The following is a 20,366-nucleotide window of genomic DNA, read 5'->3' as shown; positions in this document are numbered from 1 at the left end:
TTGGGGGTCTAAGTGTCGGAGGGCAGTAGGCACAGGATTGATTGGGGCTGGAAGAGAGGCCACTGATCTTAGAAGGTAGTGTGACACTTGGCTGGTGAGAGTGTCAGAAGATGAGAAGGGGCTGTTGGGATGGGGTAAGATTCATCTGTTTCCTCTTATGGGAGCTATTGGCTGATCTCTATTGCCGTGGCTTCTTCCGTGGGCTGGTGTGAGAACCTGGCCATCCAAGGCAGTGACCAGAGCACAGATACCTGGAAGTGAAGGAAAACTCCTAGGAGGGCAGGTAAAGAAGGCCCGTTGCCCTAGCAATCTAACGCCAGGACTTGCCTTTAAATTGGCCTTCTAAAAAAAAAAAAAATCACACTTTCCCTCCTCAGTGGGCAAAGAGGGGAAGGTTAAGGATGACTGGCTGGGAGGGAGAATGGAGGCCCAGGGCCAGGCCCCGGATAGCAGAAACCACGAACAGCTGCGGCCTGCTTCCTCAAACACCCTTAACATGTCGCAAAGCACATTACTCTTACCCCCACCCCTTGTTTCATATTATAAAATACAAACAGATGACAGAAAAGGTCAGTTGGCCCGTGGTCGCCCACTGCTCAGAATTGCAAGGACCGCCGCTTCCTCCCTGCTGTGAGACGGTGGCTGTAGGGGCGCATCTTCATTTCCACGAAAGGGATGGAGAACTCGTGGCCTTTCCAATGGTACCAGTTGATCCCCTGGGAAGGAGAAAGACGAGCATGTCAGGTCTTTGTCTCCCCCCAGAATTGGGTGTTCCCCAACTTGAAAAGGAGTGGGGAAGCCACCATATGTATTTAGCCATTTTCCATTAACGTGAAGCTCTGTGGTCCAGCTCCCTGATAAGGTCAAAGGAGCAGAGTCTGTTTCCAGGTTTTCTTTCTAAGCATGCCTATGGCCTGGGTATTCATTAGGGCTGTTCTTCAGGTCATTTCTTTCTTCCAGTTTTAATGTTTTGGCTTTCAGGATTTACATGCACCAGTTATCAGTGCTGGATTTCAAAATCCCAATAGCATACAAGCACTTTGAAGAGAAGAATTGTGTCTGACTGCTCACTCTTGATGGGAGAGTCAGGTGGTTTCTGCCTATGGTGACCACCATCTTGGTTTGCACAGGGCCAAGGGGTTTCCCTTACTGCTGGCCTTTCGGTGCTAAAACTGGGAAAGTCCCGATTGGTCCGGTTGGTCACCCCATCACTGCCCAGCATGTGGACTCGTCGTCTCTAATGGGGAGAGATAGTCCAGTGGACACTGGTTTTCTGATCTCTACTTTCCTGGGGTCTTTCTTAAGATGACGTTGAACCTCTAAGCTGTCCCTAAGATGGATGAGCTCTCCATGGGATTGTTGGGATCATTTAGATGAGGAAACGAAATGGAACATGACTGGTTGTCAAGGGCTTCTCTGGGTGAGTTCTAGCTCCTGAGTCCAGATGCTTTTCTTTCCTTCCACTGGCTTCCACTTTGGTCCTCCCCTTGTTCCAGAGCCTGCATTACCTCCCTCTTCATGATATTCCTTTCTCAAGACTTTTTTTTTTTAATTTTTATAAAGGGAAATGTAAGACCAAATTGTGCATTGAGAACAGAAAGCTTAGGGACCATGGGTTCCACAGCTCTGGGGCAGAGCCTCACCTACCTGACTGTGCCTGGATTCTCCGTATTTCCCATTGAGATTGGTCCGGTGGCAGTTCTTGTACCACCAGGCCCCCTTGTACGACATGGCACAGTTGGTAACTGCGACATCATTGTCTCTGTCCTCAGTGGAGAAAGGGCGTCCCTGGTGATAGCTGAGGGAGTCCCCTGTAAAAAAGATGTTTTTGTAAAGCTATCTGATTTTTCACTCTTTTGTCATCATTTTCTGGACATTTGACCCTCTCCCAACAAACCTAGCTTCCACTTAAGGGACTTTCCGTTTACCTCCTCCCCCATTTCCACGCATTTCCTCAGCCTGGCTGGACTGAACTCTTATTCTCCCTTACCCCGGGGTCAGCAACTTTCCATGCTGCTCTCTGCAATTCATTTCCTCATCCCTCTGACCTTCTGCTAAGAGCTGTGTCCACTCAGTTCACCTCACCTCCCTCCACCCCCATCTGTTTCTTCCAGGCCTGCACGATTCTTTTGTCTTCACAGGAGACAGTGATGAGGCATGGTGATGTGGTCAATCTGGGTTACACCATGCATTCATGGCATGGCCTTCTCCATGGTTCATTAGGTCTGCTCAACCCACACCCAAAACCCCACATTCAGAACTTGATGCCAGATGTAAAGAGGGGCTAGCTAGAGTTCCAGTCCATAGGAGAAAGCATGATGAAAAAATCTTAACCACGGCAGAGAAGGGTTTGGGAAAACCAGGGCTGTATCTTGGGGAAGAGCAGGCTTGAATGGGAGACGAGGGCCATATCAGCATTTCCAAATAGCTCATGGGCTACTAAGTAAAAAATAAAATAAAATAAAATAAAATAAAATAAAATAAATGGGGGGGGCGGATATGAGGATCAGTAGGTGGAGACTGAGAGGAGGCACATTTTAGCTAATTATAGGAGGAAAAATTACCTAGCTATTGGAGCTGTTCACATACAGGACAGACTGGTTGGAGACGGGATGTGATCTCTAGTCTTAGAGGCAAACAGAGGCTGGGTATTATCTTGTTGAGATGTTGTGCAGTTGACTCCTATGAACTGAGTAACTGAGCCAAGGGATCAAACTGTAATTAACCTATAACTATTGGCCAAATTTTGGGTGGAATTTATGCATGGAGATGTCATGAAGGGGTTCATGTCATTGAATGAACATTATTGTAGATGCTTCTGAGCTCACTTTAAGCTGGGAGGGACCATAGTTCTGTGTTATCTGTGGCATCCTACTCCACACTCATGGTAGCCACTCAGTGCCTTAACTTCTTCCCACCACAGCTTAGCTCTTAGGGGATGGTCTTTATTCTGTGGGGAATTCTGATCCTCTCAGGTCAGTTGGGTCATCAACTCAACATATCCTGTCTCTATTCCATCCTTTTCGTCCTCTCCTCCCAGTCTACAGGGGATCAGGCTTTGTGTCCATAGAGAGAGCTAATCCCACTACCTGAAACTCATTCTTTCCCATTTCTTTAGGTCCAGAAGAAGGCAAAAACATGTCTTATTTTATGTATATATGCAGAATATATATATATATATGCAAAAATATATATGTATGCATTTTAAACTCCTTCAATACTAAATCATATTCTTATCCTTTACCTTTGAAAATTCTTAGGGGGCACCTGGGTGGCTCAGTCAGTAAAGTATCCAACTCTTGATTTTGGCTCAGGTCATGATCTCATGGTTCATGAGTTGGAGCCCTGAATGACAGCATGAAGCCTGCTTAGGATTCCCTCTCTTCCCTTCTCTCTCTGCCCCTCTCCCACATGCACATGCACATGCATGTTCTCTCTCTCTCTTTCTCTCTCTCTCTCAAAATAAAACATTAAAGAAATTAAAATTCTTGGATTAATCCTATTATCTGGTGACCCTTTCTTTACCACCAGTTTAACTCTGTTGCTTCTGCCCACCTCATTTTCTCATCCCCTGCTTGCCTCTCTGTAATCTAGAATATGCCCTCACTGCTGTCCGAGAACAATCCTCTCCACTTTCCACTCTGGTGTCACCTGCTGCTGCCTGGGATAGGTCTTCCACCATTGGTCTTTGTCTCCTCCCCAGATCTGGCTCCCCTTCCCACCTCTGCCTTATACCTACCTCATATATGCAGTATGTTGTCTGAGTCTTGGTTTTTCTCTCTCAAACCACTGTTCAGATTTATACCTTTCTCTTAATTCCTGACATTAGTCAAGTCTCCTATTATCTCCTACCAAGATTAATGCAGCAGCTCATGCCAGCTGGTGTCTGTTCTTCACTCAGATTTACTTCATCTGGTTTATGGCTGTCACACTGATCTTCCTACGACCCCCCAAATCCCGAAGTCTCAGGACCTACCATGACTCTCCACTGCTCACCATGGTAAGACAGCCCCCTTTTCTAAAGCCCTTCAGGCTCCAGCTCCAATCCTACTCTACCAATCTTCCTTCTATTTCTTCTCAACACACACCTGTCCTGGGCAACAAGGACCTTCATGCCTGCCCTTTGTCCATGATAACAGCTCCTTCTGTGACTTCCCTTCCAGGGTTTGCCTTCTCTGGACTGTTTCCCTCATCACTGGGATCCTAGCCAGATGTTACTCCTTCTTAGGCTAATGAACACCTCATAAACTGGAAGTGGTACCATTCCTTTGTGGTTCTTTTTAAGTTTTTATCTTTTTTTAATGTTTAGTTAGTTATTCATTTCAGCAGTGTCTATACCCAACATGGGGGCTCGAACCACAATCCTGAGATCAAGAGCTGGTGCCTCTTGTGGATCTTTTTAAAAAAATACATGTTTAGTCCTTGCAGAGGCTTATGCTTCCTTTGAGTCCCCATAACTTGTACAATGAACCTGTAAGGGTTGCTCTTCAACCTCTTATTGATAACTTGATTTGGAGTTTTCAGTTCTTATCTAGTTAGAGTCCTGACTACAGACTTAGGTTTGTATAGCCTTGAGGAATGGGGACAGGAGAGGGGCAGAACTTGGATTGGAAGCCATTGGATGGAGTATTGGCAACAGGGGCAATAAAGTGAGCAACAAGTCAAGATAAAGGCCAAGGGAATTGGGCAATGGTAAATGCCAGAAAGATAGGATGACCTCTTCCCCTCTGGAGACTTTTGGCCTAGACAAAACAACCATTGGGTAGAGCTGCCCAGAGAAGAGGGAAGACTACATAAGCACAGGTTTTCATCCTTGAGGAAGCTGAACTGAATATTTGAAGGGAGGGTTTACACTGTAATTAATTTTTGATGATTGGCCAATTTACTGGCAGGCTTTGCCCATGAGACATGAGAGTACAATGCGGCTCAACAGTCCTGCCCTCCATGGGGCTCGGTAGCAAGCCGGAGCTGCAGGAAAGGCGACAGTGGCTGGGTTGATGGGAGGCAGACGCCTGGAGCAGGTGAAGAAGGGGAGGAAGGTGGGACGGGGGAGCAATGGGGAGGGGTTGCTTTCCTTCCTGTGGGGAGAATAAGAACTGCTTTTCTGCAGGTCCAATTCTAATCTTAGGGAGTGGATGGTATCAGGTTTTTTTGAAATGGTTTAGTCTGATGTCTTGGTTAATACACTCCATTTCAATGGCTATTTTATGTCCGAAGTGTGGCAAATTGGAATTTTTGTTAGGGGCACTTCAGGCAGATCTGACTGACTGCCATTGGGAATCATCTCCACTATGAATAAAGCGTGTCTTCCTATGGAGTAACAGTACCTGAATGAGAAGAGAAATAATTGGACAGATGCAGTAATTGGAAGGGTAACACCTTGCTGATCTTCTTAATTCCAAGAGACACAACCATGCTGCTAAAATTAAACACTAGCATTTAGTCCTACGATTGGAGTTAATGAAAGGACCAGTAACTCCACGTACCAAACAGTAGAATATCTCGCCAAACAGGTCTTATGAAATGTGCTTTAATAGAACCCAGGAAACAGATTGGAAAAGCCTAAGAAGGAGACTGGATATTATGTTCTGAGAAAACTATTAATGCAACAGAGCTCATAGAAATGGTTGTTCTGCTTAGTAGAGATGTCATAAAAATCTATATAGGAAACGTGACCATGTACTTGGTTCTCATGGAGAAATGAAAGAAATGTGGCCAGTGAGGCTCATTCTAGAAGGTGTGACTGCTGATAGGAGGAGATCATCTCAGAACACGGAGGGATTGTTTAATCTCCATTAGTTGCAAGATGGTTTTCCTAGATGTCATCGCAGGGGGAATTTCTAGCCAGACAATAGCTGATTATGCTCTCATTGGATAAGAGCCCATATTGATTAATCGGGACAAGAAAAACAATCCTTTGCCCTCACGTGGCACTTTTTTTTCTTTTAAACTTTAAAAATACTTTCACTGCATTGATCGTGTTTTTTCTGACTACTCTGTGAAGTAGGGTAGGCATCATTATTATGATTTTCCAGATGAGGAAATTGAAGCCCTTGGAAACTGATTTCAGGTCACCTGAGTGGCTCTGGACATCTGGCACCAGTGCCTGGGACTCCTGGCCCTCCACCCCACCCCACTGTGGCTAGCAGGGAATTCGCACATGCTGTCAGTGCTGCTGCCCCGGGTGGCTCAGGCCTGGACAGTGGAGTGCACGGCCCTGGGGTCTGTCTCCTCAGGGGCTGGGGTACCTGCGGTGCCATTGTAGACTCCCAGGCGCAGTTTGTACAGGTTTCTGCCATCCTCCACAGAGAACTTGTCGTAGTAGGCGAAGGCGGCCTCCTGGCCATCGCGCATGTCCACACGCAGTTCATAGCGGCCCTGGGATGTGATCCTGTGTATGTTGTCCAGTCCTGGGGAGAAGAGCAGAGAATGTAGGGGGCCCAGAGCCAGCAGCTTTGGAAGGGGGAGGGAAAATGGGATTGTGGCCTCAGAACAGATGTTATAGAGGAGGAGGGGGATCCCTCAAAACTTCTCAGGTCATTTATCAAACAGATCTTGGCCAGACTCATAAATTTTTTCCTGCAGAAAGACAAGCCCTGGTCTGCTGATGGGTTTCCACCACGGGTCAGCTCAAGGGGTCCTCTCACTCGGTCTTGACCCAGTTATGGACAAACCTTGAGCCTCAGGACTCCAGGCCCTTCCCCTTCCATCTTCCACTTCAAACCTTGTTGTTGGGTGAAAATGACAAGAGGCATTAATTACGTGGGCATGAATCTTTTGGTGTCAGTGATAGGAAGCCAGAGGTAGAGATACTGATCAGAGGACTTCAGGACCAGCGCTAGGGGCCCAGGAGAGCCAGACATCCTACCATCACACACTAGCCTGCAAAACGGCTTCTGTTACCTTGCATTACACTGCCCTTCCCTTTCTCAGCCTCCAGCTCTCCTGGGCTCCCCTAGCCAGCTTAGGGGATATAGCCATCTGCCCCATGACCAAGGTTCCTTTCTGTCTAATCTACCTGCTACAGCTTGCATTGCCCCCTCTGCATGGGTTTCTGGGTAGTTATGTTCCCCTATTTGTGTCTCTTTGGGCTCTATGCTTCCCAGGTCTTGATCTAATAGATTCTCATAAGGTGCAAACTCTGTGAGATCACATTCTCCATTGAGATGTTTTCTCATATATATTCCCTTGTCTGCTTGCCCTGGCTGGCTGTGCTCTGGGACTTTCTGGTTTTGACCTACCTGTCCAGACTTTGAACCACTCAGCTTCCACTGCTAGTAATGTCGGAGTCGTCCTGATTTCTATCTGCCTACTGAACTGAGGTCCTCTTGCTTGGCTGTCATATCTCATATCTATCAGAGTATGCATGCCATCACGAGAATGAAAGAATCGAGGGGATGGAAGGGAATTTAGAGATTTCTTAGGCTAATCTCTCTGTGGAAAAGGAGATTGAAATCCACACAAGTGAAATGATTGGCTGAGGGCCACCTGTATCTTTCTGCTTCCCTATCCTCATTGAGACTTAAAGCTTTATGCTGATTATAAGTTGAGGACTATTTGCTGTTTGCTGGGTTGCTGACCTACAACCTACCCTAGGCTCATGCTTGTGTGGATGTAGTAGATCCTGGGGTGCCTTCCTGGATGGCCTCAGTAGATGGTGGACCTATCCCCCAGCTGCTAGATGTTGTGAGCAGGTAACAACTGGTAACAACTCACAGCTGCCTTCTTGGATAATTGCTCTTGACCATACAGGAGTCACTTCCCCCTGGCAGCTACATTCTCGCTCCCCCAAGCCTTGAAGCAGACCTTCATTAATGCCTGACATGGGGGGTACAAAAGGCCAGCCCCCTTGCCCTAGTGGGGACCAACTCTGAGAAGCAGTTCATGCTCCCGCACTCATGCTCACCTGAGGCAAACCACAGTTTTGCATATTTCCCCCTGTTCTGTCTTGCTTCCTCCATTCCCTTGCTTCTGAGAGCACTCACCCAATAACTCACTTGAACAAGACTCCTTGCTCTGCTTCTAGGGAACCCAACTTAAGATATAGACCATGGGTCGTAGTTATCCCCAATCTGAGTATTGCTGTCCAACTATGTATCACCAAGCCATGCCTCTGTTCAAGAACCCTCACTGGCTCCCTATTACTTATGGCACTAAGTCAAGACTTTTCTTCCCAGCTTTAGGTAACATAATGTGCCTTCATTCAACCCACTAACCTCATTTTTTTCTTTCCCTGACCTGCACCTTTCCTCTGAGTGGTTGGTTTCCTTACTATCGCATTTGCACCCATCAGAAGAATCCCTTCCTTACCTCTTTTCTTGTCCCCTTCCCTCATGTATTCTCATTCATCCCTCAGCACCTCCTCCACACAGCTGACCCCTCCCCTCTCTGAGTATCTGTGGCCTTCTCCTCGGTACTTGGTACTTGGTAGGTTTACAGTGTTTCTCAGTGTGGGATGGCATTTCTCACCAGATGAGAAATACTCTGGGAATAAGGATGAGTAAATAATCTAAAACATATAGGGAGAAAGGTATTTCCAAATTCTATTTCTTTCTTAATAGGTGAAGGAGGAACTTTAACTCTAATCCTAACCTTGACTTCCAGTCTCTGGTCCTAGTGCTTGGTGGTGAGCCCCCAGACATTTTCTAATCTTTGTTTGTACCACCCCGCTCCCCCGCCCCCTGCCATTACATCAGGCATGAGGGCTCTGTATTTAACTGTCTTTAATAATATTAACATTGCTTCCTTTTCATTGTATTAATTTTAAGGCTCCTTTTTATTTTGGCACATGGTAACTAGCTTGCAATGCTATTAAGTTTCTTCCCCCAAACAGTAGATTTAACTAAATAAAGCAAGTGATACAGAGGGGATTTAAGTGTGTAGTAGTCCAGCTACTTCATAGATAACACGAGGATTGTGGATGCTGTGTAGAGTGGCTGAGGTCTGGGGGATACGAGCCCTGTCTGCTGAGCCTTTGGATTTGTGTGCATGCACTTGCCTCCCAGGCTATATGGAAGCTTTTAGAAGGTAAATACTTCCTATTGGCTTGACTTCTCTCTCGATGTTCTTACCTTGTAGTTTTATTACCTACATCAGCAAACATAGATCTGGGCATCTAATAGGTACTCAATAAATTCTTATCATGGGTTGACTGATACCTACTCTCTCTCTCTTTTTTAACGTTTATTTATTTTTGAGAGACAAAGAGAGACAGAGCAGGAGTGGGGCAGGGTCAGAGAGAGAGGGAGACAAAGGATCCCAAGAAGGCTCCAGGCTCTGACCTGTCAGCACAGAGCCCAACACGGGGCTCGAACTCACAAACTGTGAGATCATGACCTGAGCCGAAGTCAGATGCTTAACTGACTGAGCCGCCCAGAAGCCCCAATAAATAAACTTTTAAAAATAAGCTATTTTATATTTTTGGAAGAGAGAGACCTAGAGAGAGTGTGTGTGTACAAGTAGAGGAGGGGCAGAGAGGGGGGAGAGAATTTTAAGCAAGCTCCATGCACTACTCAGAGCCAAACTCTGGGGTTGATCTTATGACCCTGGGATCATGCCCCCTGAGAGGAAATCAAGAATTGGTCACCCAACAGACTAAACCACCCAGGTGCCCCCAAAACAGGCCTATTTTGGATTCATTTTAGATTTACAGAAACATTATGAAGATGCACATAGAGTTCCCATAGATTCTACCCTCAATTTCCCTTATTATTAACGCCTTTCATTAGTAGGATACATTTGTTACAATTGGCAAGCTGATATCAACACATTATGAACTAAAATCCATATTTTTTCAGATGTTTTGTTTTTACCTAATGTTGCTCTTTTTTTTTTTCCCCGTTATGTCCCATCCAGGATACCACATTATGTTTAGTTAGGTCTCCTTAGGCATCTCCTAGATGTGCCAGGTTTTCCTCGTTTTTGATGACCTTGATGGTTCTGAGGAATACCAGTCAGATATTGGTCAATTGAGATTCTGATCTTGTCCTCACGATTAGACTGGGGTTATAGGCTTTGGGGAGGACAACCACAGAGGTCATCCTTAAGTACCTACTCTCTCAGGCACCATTAACAGGCAATGGGATTAAAAGAGGACCATGATGTGGTCCCAGTCCTGAAAGAAGTTTACACAGCATCATCAAGAGAGACAGAAAGAGAAATAGACACTGTGCTTTGGGGACACAGAAGAGAGAGTGGCCAATTCTCCCACAGGCAAAGGGTGAGAACATTGGGCACGATAGGTTCTATGGGAAGAGGTCTTTGAATATACACAGATGCACGCCAAGGTGTACGGGGGGGGGGGTGGTATGGTTGGCTGGGAGTGTTCCTTGCAGATGAATCATTAGTGACTATGGATGTCTGGAGTTTGGTGTGTGTATGGGGCTGGGGGTGGGGAGAGGAGTGGAGTGCTTAGTGGTGGAGAGCAGTCTCTGGAGGTAGATTAGAGAGGGCTTTGCACCTTAACTAAGGGGTTTGGCTTTCACCTGGGTTTACAAATGAGGTTAACCACTGCTCGGATTTTGGGCGTCAGGAAGAAGGCCATGCAGATAATGGAGAGGCAGGGAGGTGAGGTGGAGGGCTGTCATGTGAGCATCCAGGAGAAAGACACCGAGGCCCGGATGAGACAGTGATGGGGACAGAGAAAGGAGACCACGACTATGGGAGCTGGCTATTTGCCTGGCCCCCTGCCTCCTCATGCACATCACTGTGAAAATCTAACCAAGACAGGGATGCAGGTAATAGATTCGCCACTTTCCAGGATTGGTGCCTCTGCTACCTGCGTGGATGGGGTGTGGATTCACCTTCACACACTGGTTCAGCTCTTAATCTATACCTCCTGCTTGTGTCAGACCTCTGGGAGATTACAGGTCACCTCCAATGCCACTTTCATGTTTTCCCTTCCCTCACCAAGTCAGGTGATCGCATTCCTTTAGGGAGCTGGGGCAGGGCGGCCGCCTCACTTCTCTCCTGACCTGCAGGCTGGCCCGGCCAGTGCCTAGCTTCTGAGAGATGCCCAGCTGGCGTGCTGTGTCCCCCTCCCCCTCCCTCACCAGGCGGCTTACTTCCTTTGTCGCTGCCTCATGTCAAGATCCATCAGCATAAGAGACTACTAATGAGGATGGGAAGAGACAGAGCAAAGAGGAAAACACCACAATAAGATAAAAACAGATCAATAGTGGAGCCAAACAGAGCAAGAGGCACTGAAAGCAATTCACGAGCTGTCAGCTTCTCAACAGCCATGGCGTTTCCAATAATCCCAGACAGACACAAAGGAGAGAGATGGACGAAAAGCCAGAACAGGGTTCTGAGGGAGAGTACAAAGGAGGATTACCAAGCCAAAACTCATCCTCCAAGTTCCCGAAGCCAACACGGTACTCCGCCCATTTCCGGAAAAAATCAGTTTGGCCGTTCTGCCGCCTCTGGAATACCTGGGAGAGAGAAAAGTGGGGGAAATGAAGTGATGCTACAGAAAAGAAACTCTCAGGATTAAAATTACTATAACCAAGTTTTGGATCTGCCTCTACAAAGACACTCAGATAAGGAGCACTGCAGTACAGAGCCCGGTGTTAGCCCAACATCTTGTAGGAGATGCTCAGAGCTCTTCACCTGAGTGCAGAGGCCCCTGATGAATAGGCCAGGGTGTGATGTTGACACTAATTTGCACCCCCACGGTGTAGAAGGGACTCAGGATTCATATCGAGCCCCCAAATAGGCAAAGGAAATAAGCTTGGCTCTCAAATTAATCTTTTTGCGGCCGGGTGTAGAGGAAAGCATTTCACACCCAAAGAACGGGATCAACTTCACATCAGCTGGTAACTGTCATCATCCCATTGCAGGCAAAGCAACTAACATATCATTCACTTTCCAAGCTGCTTAAGTGCTAATTTCATTTAACCTCCAATGCATCAGCCTTGGCTTCAATTTCCAATTATGCTTTAAGAAGGAGGCACAAATATGTCAGAAACATAAAAGAAAATGTCTCCCAAGAGTAGCTTATGAGCACAGTCACCATTTAACTCCATTAGAAAACTATCCATTCTGCACCAAGCAAAACCCAGGGCTGTGTGTTAGCAGCAGAAGGTGGGGGGTGGGGTTTACTGTGCGCGTGCAGGGACTGAGCTAACGCTGGGCTGCTTTAGGGCCAGGTTGCAGGAACTCTCCCATCTGCACAGTGAGCTGCGCTGATAGGTGGGGACATCTGTGAGGCTGTCCTTTGTCTTCTCTTGGTATTACTCTATTAGTTCCAGAAGGAAGGTGTCTGTCTTTTCCTGACCATTGGTGCTTCTTGGCAGCTATGGCGGCTCTGGGGAAGACCCAGGGAGGCCAGAGAAGGGTGGGGCAGGGGTGTAACTAGAGATGGCTTTCCAGGCTCTGCCCCTCATCTGCTCCCTCATTTACTCTTCCGATAGACCTTCCCACAGAGGCTCCCCTACTCCTGCAGAGGACCCTCTTCCTACAGAGGAGCCGCCCCTTCTATTCCTTTATGACCGCTGCAGCCTACAGCAGGGAAGACCCTTGGGCTTAGCTGGCCACTGCTCCCTTTCCCTGGCACCCCGGAGCCATATTCCCGAGGCTCCTACACTGGGGCAGGTCACTGCAGCCTGCAACCTCAATATGCTTCCTCCTTCCAGTGCTTGGACAAATCTATGATGGGGCTGGTGAGCAAGGGCCCAGAGACAATGAAGAGCCCCGAGATGGACAGGTGAGGGGTGGATGAATAATGGCCAGAGGATGGTGAAATTTGGGTCCAGAGGTGCTGAGCCAGATGGACGAGACACCAAGGGTGTTTGTGTGTGGAGAACAACCACGTGTACTTACAATCCAGCCACCTCCGTCGGTGGTCATATCGCAGTACACCTGTAGCTTCCGGCTTAGCTCTCCATTGAGGAAGATGGTGTAGACCCCACTCAGAGTGTCTCCGTTCATCAAATGCTGGGCACAGTCTTGAGGATGAGGAAACACCCGGCCCCCTGCGCAGGATAAGAGGTAATTTCCAGAAAGGTTCCTTTCTCCTACTGTGCATAACGGGCCCTTAGACTGGAGAAGGTTGTGGGGGTGCCTCGTGGCACTTCAACAAGAGCTGTAAGAAACCCTCAGTGGATCTCAAACAGCGTGTGGGAACCCCGCTTTACCCTACATCCCCCCCCTCTTTAGCTGATGTTGGATTTATCAAACAATATACTGCTTTATGGGATCTGAGGACCAAAGATCTGGATTCACAGCCTCGCTCCTTGACTTACCTATTTGTTTGGCTTTAGGCAGATGACCTGACTTCCCTGGGTATCAGTCTTCTTGTCAGTAAAATGGGAATAATAAAAAATATTCCCCCCCTCCCTCCAGGGTGAACGTGTGTTAATGTAGCCAGTGGGCTGCTCAGGTGATAATTACAGATGCGTGGGCCACAAGAAATCACTGTAAGGGCCCACCTTTCAAAAGGATGAGAGACAGTAGGCAAAACCTTCCGCCATCCTCACACCAGCATGAAGGAATGCCCAAACAAGCTCAGCGTTAGCAAGAGGGACCTCTCCTCCTCAAGTGAAATAATCTCCTCATTGGACTAAACAATCAAAGGGCCATGTTTTACAGTTCAGTTTAAGTTTGAGGAAAGGGCAGGGGAGACAAATTGCTGCTCATCTTTCAGAGAGAACAGCCCAATTTGTAGAACAATATCTAATTAGCTAAAAGAGTAGCTTAAACCATGTATCTTGAAGAGCTTAGCTTCGGGGCAAATTTTAATACTTGGCAGGCAAGCCAAGAAGCAGAGATCCCACCGGAGGAGATTTCTGGACTGAAGGAGTGGATAGAGCAAGCACAAGGAAGAGCGTGACGTGTGAGGAAAAGTGATTCTGGTGCTCTGTAAATACAGTGATGTTCAGAGTCGATGGAGTGCAGTGACGTGCGTTTGCATCCTTGAACTGTAGCAGTTACGAGGAGTCTGGGTAGGAGCCTCACGTCTCACTCACTACTGTGTCCCCTAGTGGCAGGCCCAGTGCACTACAGGTGTGACAGAGGGCCACTTGGAGTCAGCTGGGAGGTCAGAGCAACTGGACAGCATAATGCCACCCAGGGAAGGCGAAGTAATATCCTCACCGAACACTCTGGTCTTCTAAGGCTCCCATCACAGATCATCTGTGAGGCATCCTGTGCTAGGATGAAGTCACTGGAATTCAGTAGATGTGTTAACTCCTAGCACAGGGACTGTCCAGCTTGCCACGGTCAAGGTTCACTCCCATTTAAGGGAGTTTAGAACAAAGGGGCATCTTCCTTCAGGCATGTTTGTTCCAGGGAGTAACAATATATTTCTATAAAACTTGTACTTGACAAAGTGCATTTTATTTCTATTTGATTCTTGCAAGACACTTGGAGAGAAAGGCAGACTGTTATAGATCAAATGGGTTGTTATTTTCCAGACAAAGAAACTGTACTCAGGAAGATCACACAGCTTCCATGGGTCACATGAACGTAAATGCTGAGGCCCCAAGTCAAGTGCTCCCTACACTTGACTACATGGAATGTAACATAGATATACAGTTTATAGGATCTACATCTATTCATACAGCAAAGGATTAATTGATGTCTGTATTTATCTTACAAGCATATAAAGCCGCAAAGGTAAAGTTACCTTGGAAAGTTCTATGTTCAAATTAAATATTTGACCCCCAAACTGATTTTCTTAAATAGCTGCAGAAAAGCTCTGAACTTCCATCTCAAGCATGTTTTAGAACCTGACAAGAGTTCTCGACTCTGCATATTTCTAGAGGTTATGATTATGTTTCAGGGGACACGTGCAAGGGAGCACTTCCCCCTCTCCCTGTTGCTGTGACAGCACTGTGATTATGTCCTGGCTCCTGAGCCTTTCTCCACCTGGTCTCTGCAGCAACCAGACTGTTCCTTCCTTTCTCCACTCCTCTCATCGTCTGACTTTCTCATTTGAGAAGATCAGCACAAATGTTCTTGGTCTTCAGCTTGCTCCTACCTTATGTGTTATTATATGTGCTGCCGAAGCAAGCACCTACCTTATGTGTTAAATAGTTATTTTTCCCTGGGGAACTTGGGTGGCTCAGTCAGTTAAGCATAAGACTTCAGCTCAGGTCATGATCTCACAGTTTGTGGGTTTGTAGGTTCAATCCCCGCATCAGGCTCTGTGCTGACAGTGCAGAGCCTGGAGCCTGCTTCGGATTCTGCGTCTCCCTCTCTCTCTGCTCCTCTCTCTCTTGTTCTCTCTCTCACAAATAATAAATGTTAATTTTTTTAACAAAATAAAAAATAGTTCTTTTTCCTTAATCAGTCTAACTCCTTAAAGGGGCCAGAACTCCCAATTTTTTGCCAAAATCCAATGTGTCCCAAACTGCACATCTTCCCCCAAGCCTTATACAAATACACATCTAAAATAGAACCAAACTTCAGGATAGGTAAATAAATGATGTTATACAGGTTGCTTCACCTTGATGATGTTGATTATTTAATATTTGTTAACATTAAAGTTAGTGATACTTTAAAAAGGCTCAAACACATTAGTTGCTTTAAAGGTAGATATACCAAAAATAAATATAGTGAATTGAGATGAATTTGCCCTGGAGAAGTTTTGAAACATCTGAAAGACTGTCATATAAAAAAGGGATTCATGTTTTTTAATTCAGAAAATGGGAATGAAATCGACTTAAGAAAATGTGAATTTAAGCGGTATCAAAAGTTTGGATGAGATGAAATTCCCAGACTGTCTCCCAGGAGAGGAAGGGTTGCATTTCCTTCCTCCTGGACCCCACACTGGGTTGGGTGGTGGAGGTGCTCACCAAATGTGTTCGGAGTTGATGCATAGTTGCTGGGTACACTTGTCTTACTGTTGACAAATTGCAAGGCCACCTGGTTGTTTCTAGATTTGTCATAGTCTGTGGCGTTAATGGAAGACAATCAACAAGTATTGTGCAGCGACTAGAATTTTCTTGAGGGTTTGAAGAACACAACGCTACCATGAAACCACTCTTTTCCACCCTCTCTGGCTCTCAGTCTTGCCAAAATTTTGCCTCGTATCACTAGTCCTTGATCAAATCAGTGTTCCTTTTCACCAGATGAGAGGAGGCAAAGGCTCGCTAATTGTTCCCAAATGGGGACTTCATTAAAATCCAGATTCTTGGGTTTTGTAGGAGATTAACTGAATCAGAATATTTGGGAGTGGGAGGGGGTCAGTGTCTTACCAGATCTCCTCAGATGAGACTGAGGAACAACTGGATTTGAACTCCTCCCTTTTTCTGGTACATTTTCCTCGTAGGCCAAGAGATGGAATTGGTAAGCCACACTGTGCCCCCGAGGGGTCTGGTCATCTGCCTTCTCTGCCGAGATCCTATGCTTTAGTGACCAGACTGAGTGTCTAGGTCTCTTCCTCCCTCCCTCCCTCTTTCCTTCCCCATCTCTCCCAGTAGGGATGTCTTGAGTGGGCCCGTCCCAAGATTTAGACTGGGTGGACTGGGAAAGTGAGGGAATAAGAGATGCTATTTATCCTTGAGTTTAAGCCTTGTATTCAAGTTTTTCCCATTAAGTTCATCTTTAGGGGTTGTTAGACTTTAGATGATCTGATTATAAAGAATGCACTGAGGGGCACCTGGGTGGCTCAATTGGCTGAGTGTCCAACTTTGGCTCAGGTCATGATCTCATGGTTCATGGTTTCTAGCCCTGCATCAGGCTCTGTGCTGACAGCTTGGAGCCTGGAGCCTGCTTCGGATTCAGTTTCCCCCTCTCTCTCTGCCCCTCCGCAACTTGCTCTCTGTCTGTCATTCTCACAAAAATCAACAAACGTTAAAAAAATTGTTTCCTAAAAAGGAATGCACTGATTCCTACTCTGCTATGTTCCTTGCATGTATACTGTGGTTTCATACATTCTTAGGAGATTGTCAGGAAAGATTTCAGGCATCCCTAGTGCTCTAGATGTCATGCCATCTAAAATCATCAGAAACTCACCTTTGACCCTAACATAGATCACTCTAATAATTATCCCCAAGGCAGAAGTTTTAGGACCAAAAGCAAAATTGGAAGGCATTTGTTCCCTTTGGTATAATAACTGGGGCCTGGCTTGACAAAGAGCCGTGTGTGTGTGTGTGTGTGTGTGTGTGTGTGTGTGTGTGTGAGAGAGAGAGAGAGAGAGAGAGAAAGCCCAAGCTTCAGTGATTACCAAGTTAAGAGGAAAGCAATGCCAAGTGATCAGTACACTGTGATGTCTCATGGTTAAGTGTTTCTAGATGTAATTGTGAGATCAACAGGACTGGGGCACTCACCGGAAGAATTGCTCGGAAATTGGTTTGTGTTGGGCATCCGAAGGCTGAGTGCTGAGTGGGGTGATGTGAGCTACGTGACATACAGCACAATTAGACAACCCCCAGCCAGCTGGGAGTGAAGGAAGAGACTTTATCTGTCCCTGTCCTGTCCCTTACTTGTTTTCTGCTCTTGGATGCCAACTTTAAAAGAGTCAGAGTCAATGGTTTTGGAGAGCATCTGCCCACTTTTATGGCCTTAGCATCAGGACCAAAGCATGATGCCAGCATTTCTCTCTGAGGACAGCCTCAGCAGGTGTCTGTGTAACTACACAGCAAAGTGCGCTTCTCCACAGAAGCACAGGTGGCTGTCTCTGGTCACCAGCACTTAGACTGTCCTTCCCAGAAGTGGGTTTCTGGTTGGCAGGTTTGCGGAGGGTAGTCTGAGGTCATGGACAGGGCAAAGTTACCGGTTCAGCACACATGAGCTGTGAAAACCCACCACCTTAGCCTCCTTAATAGCATATTCTAATCCATTACTTGTTTATTCTTTTATATCATTCAACAGACATATAGGGAGTATCTGTCGGGTTCTAAATATTGAGCTAAGAGATGGGAATATAAAGAATAAAAGAACAGAGTCCCATTTTTCCAGTTGCTCACATTCTGGTGGGAGAAACCAACAAATATAACCCCAAGCTCTAAGTGCTCTGGGAAAGAGGTAAGTATAAGGAGCTATCAAACATGGAGGTGGGCATTCAATGAAGCTTTGGGCTGACGAGGGTAGAGGGAACTGTAGAGCCTGGGATGTGGCTGGCTTAGCAAGTGCTAGTGAGAAAGTACTCCTTATTTTAGGAACTGATGTAGAAGTTAGCTACAAATCGGTGGGAAAAGGGTGTCCCAGGTCTGCACAAAACATGGCTTATTTAAGAAACTGTGGACTTAGCCAGGAGCTGGGTTGAGTGGATGAGCGAGAGCCTCAGGGAGGTAAGCAGGGGCTGGATCATGCCGTTTAAGGAGCTGAACTTTCTTGGGCAGGTGATAGAATGAAGAGACCATTGGTGGACTTTAAGCTCAAGTTTTTAGAAAGATCGCTCTTACTGTGGGGTGAAGAATGAATTAGACTGGGGTGAGACTGGAGTTAAGACACCATTCAAAAGGGAATCTAGGACGAGAAGTGACAAAAGTTTTTAAGGATATAACAGGAATGGAGAACCAACTGAACAATAGGTAACTTGAATGCCTTCATCTGAAGCAGAGTTGCTGAGAAAGGTCCTCAAGCACCGCAGATCAGCTGCCTCTACCCACCACGGGCAAATACAATAGGCTTCTGACTCTTCCTTTCAAAGATAAGCTGAAGGTACTCTGGCAGAGCAATATTCTGACCTAATGTGCCTTATTCCTTGGACTCACTTATATTAGGAAACCCAGTTCCAGAGCAGATGAATTAAACACAGACTAGCACCTGTCAGCCTGACCCCTCTCTGTGTCTGTTGATTGGATCTGGCAAGGAGAGGGCTGGATCATGGTTATACCTCCTGCCTGGTCTTTTCCTGCCATTATGACCCTACTTACATCCACTCTCCATTTTTTAATGAGTGATTTTTTTTTTATAATGTAAATGTGATCCTATCTCATACTATCCCTCTCATGACAAATAACCTCCAATGGCTTCTTCAGGACAATGGCTCCAACTTTAATGGCTTCTTGCAATTAGAAGACCATCTGAAATCCTTACCCTGNCTATATCCCTTGGGTAAATTCTTAGCAGTGCTATTGCTGAATCATAGGGGAGTTCTATTGTTAATTTTTTGAGGAACCTCCACACTATTTTCCAGAGGGGCTGCACCAGTTTGCATTCCCACCAACAGTGTAAGAGGGTGCCCATTTCTCCACATCCTTGCCTTGCTGGCTTTCTCTAATCTCCTGAACATGCCAAATGTATCCCTCCTTTGGGGTATAGTAATTACTCTTACAGGGTTTGGAATGCTCTTCTTCATGTGATTCGCTCTCATCATTCAAGCCCTGGATCAAACGTCTCAGCTCAAAGGGAGGCCTTTTCTGACATCTTAGTTGAGGCCAGAATCTATGATAGGGGAAGGAAGTGCCAATCAGAAAATGCTTCATACCATAAGAACCTAGAGGTTAGGTCTTTATATCTGTGTCTATTCCATTCCTGGTTATTTTTAAAAAAAAAATAATATGATAACTACTTGAAATTACCTGTTTTCCTTCCTTTGTCTATTCCTATCTGCCTCATCCCCTTGAACATAAGTTTCAGGAGGGTGAACATCTGATTCATCTTGTTCACTCCTTTATCCTCAGAACTTAGAACAGTGTTTGACCCACGGTAGATGCTGAGTAAATAGTTGCTAAATGTATGATACCATGGGAACACCATATCCACCCCTATGCTTATGAAAAAGGAAATTACAATTAGATTTTCTGAAAACATTTGGGAAAATACAATTAAAAATTGGCCAGATAAAATCCTGTGTATAATGACATATAAGGTCCTTCTATAACATCCACAATGCCGTCTCATAACCTAGGCAGATGGTATTGATGTTTGATGAAACTCACTGCCCTCCCAGTAGAGTGATTGAACATCCCTGCCCGACTGAATACCACAAACAATTCTATGTAAATAAATTTAAAAACTTATATGAAATGGACCATTTCCTTGGAAATCACTGTCTACCAAAAGTCACCCAAGATGAAATGGGTAACCTGAATAAGATTATAACTATTAAAGACATTGGATCTGTAATTAAAACCTTTAAAAAAGAATCTCCAGGCCCAGATGGCTTTGTTATTAATTCTACCAAACATATAAAACAGGAACATCACCAATTTTATATATTCTCTTCCAGAAAATGGAAAAGGAGGGAACATTTACAACTCATTCAATAAGGCCACCATTATCTGGGTACGAAAACCAGGTAAATAGTACAAAAAAAGAGAAAGAGTTGGTTAGAAAAAAGTTTTGAAGTTCTATCTTTGTTTTTCCCTCATACTTTCATAAACTATTCGTTATCTACCTCTTCATGTGTACTTGGTCTTCTCTATCACACACATAACAGGCACAGCAGCTGATAATCCCAAAGAAACACGAACCCA

General features: G+C 45.8%; 1 protein-coding gene across 1 annotated transcript in view; it reads right to left on the bottom strand.

Moving 5' to 3' along the window:
- Positions 1-596: 596 nt before the first annotated feature.
- TNR (tenascin R) overlaps positions 597-20,366 on the bottom strand; it is an 83,835-nt gene continuing 64,065 nt past the window's right edge. The window contains exons 17-21 of the mRNA XM_077763140.1: positions 12,820-12,971; positions 11,333-11,429; positions 6,249-6,410; positions 1,648-1,811; positions 597-716 (exon numbers count right to left, since the gene is read on the bottom strand). Coding sequence (XP_077619266.1) covers positions 597-716; positions 1,648-1,811; positions 6,249-6,410; positions 11,333-11,429; positions 12,820-12,971 — 695 coding nt within the window. The remainder of the gene's footprint in view (positions 717-1,647; positions 1,812-6,248; positions 6,411-11,332; positions 11,430-12,819; positions 12,972-20,366) is intronic.

The sequence above is a fragment of the Crocuta crocuta genome, unplaced genomic scaffold (genome assembly GCF_008692635.1).
Source record: "Crocuta crocuta isolate KB4526 unplaced genomic scaffold, BGI_CrCroc_1.0 scaffold3, whole genome shotgun sequence".
Classification (NCBI taxonomy): Eukaryota; Metazoa; Chordata; class Mammalia; order Carnivora; family Hyaenidae; genus Crocuta; species Crocuta crocuta.
The sequence above is the reverse complement of the archived record's forward strand: the minus strand, read 5'-3'. Positions and strand labels throughout refer to the sequence as shown.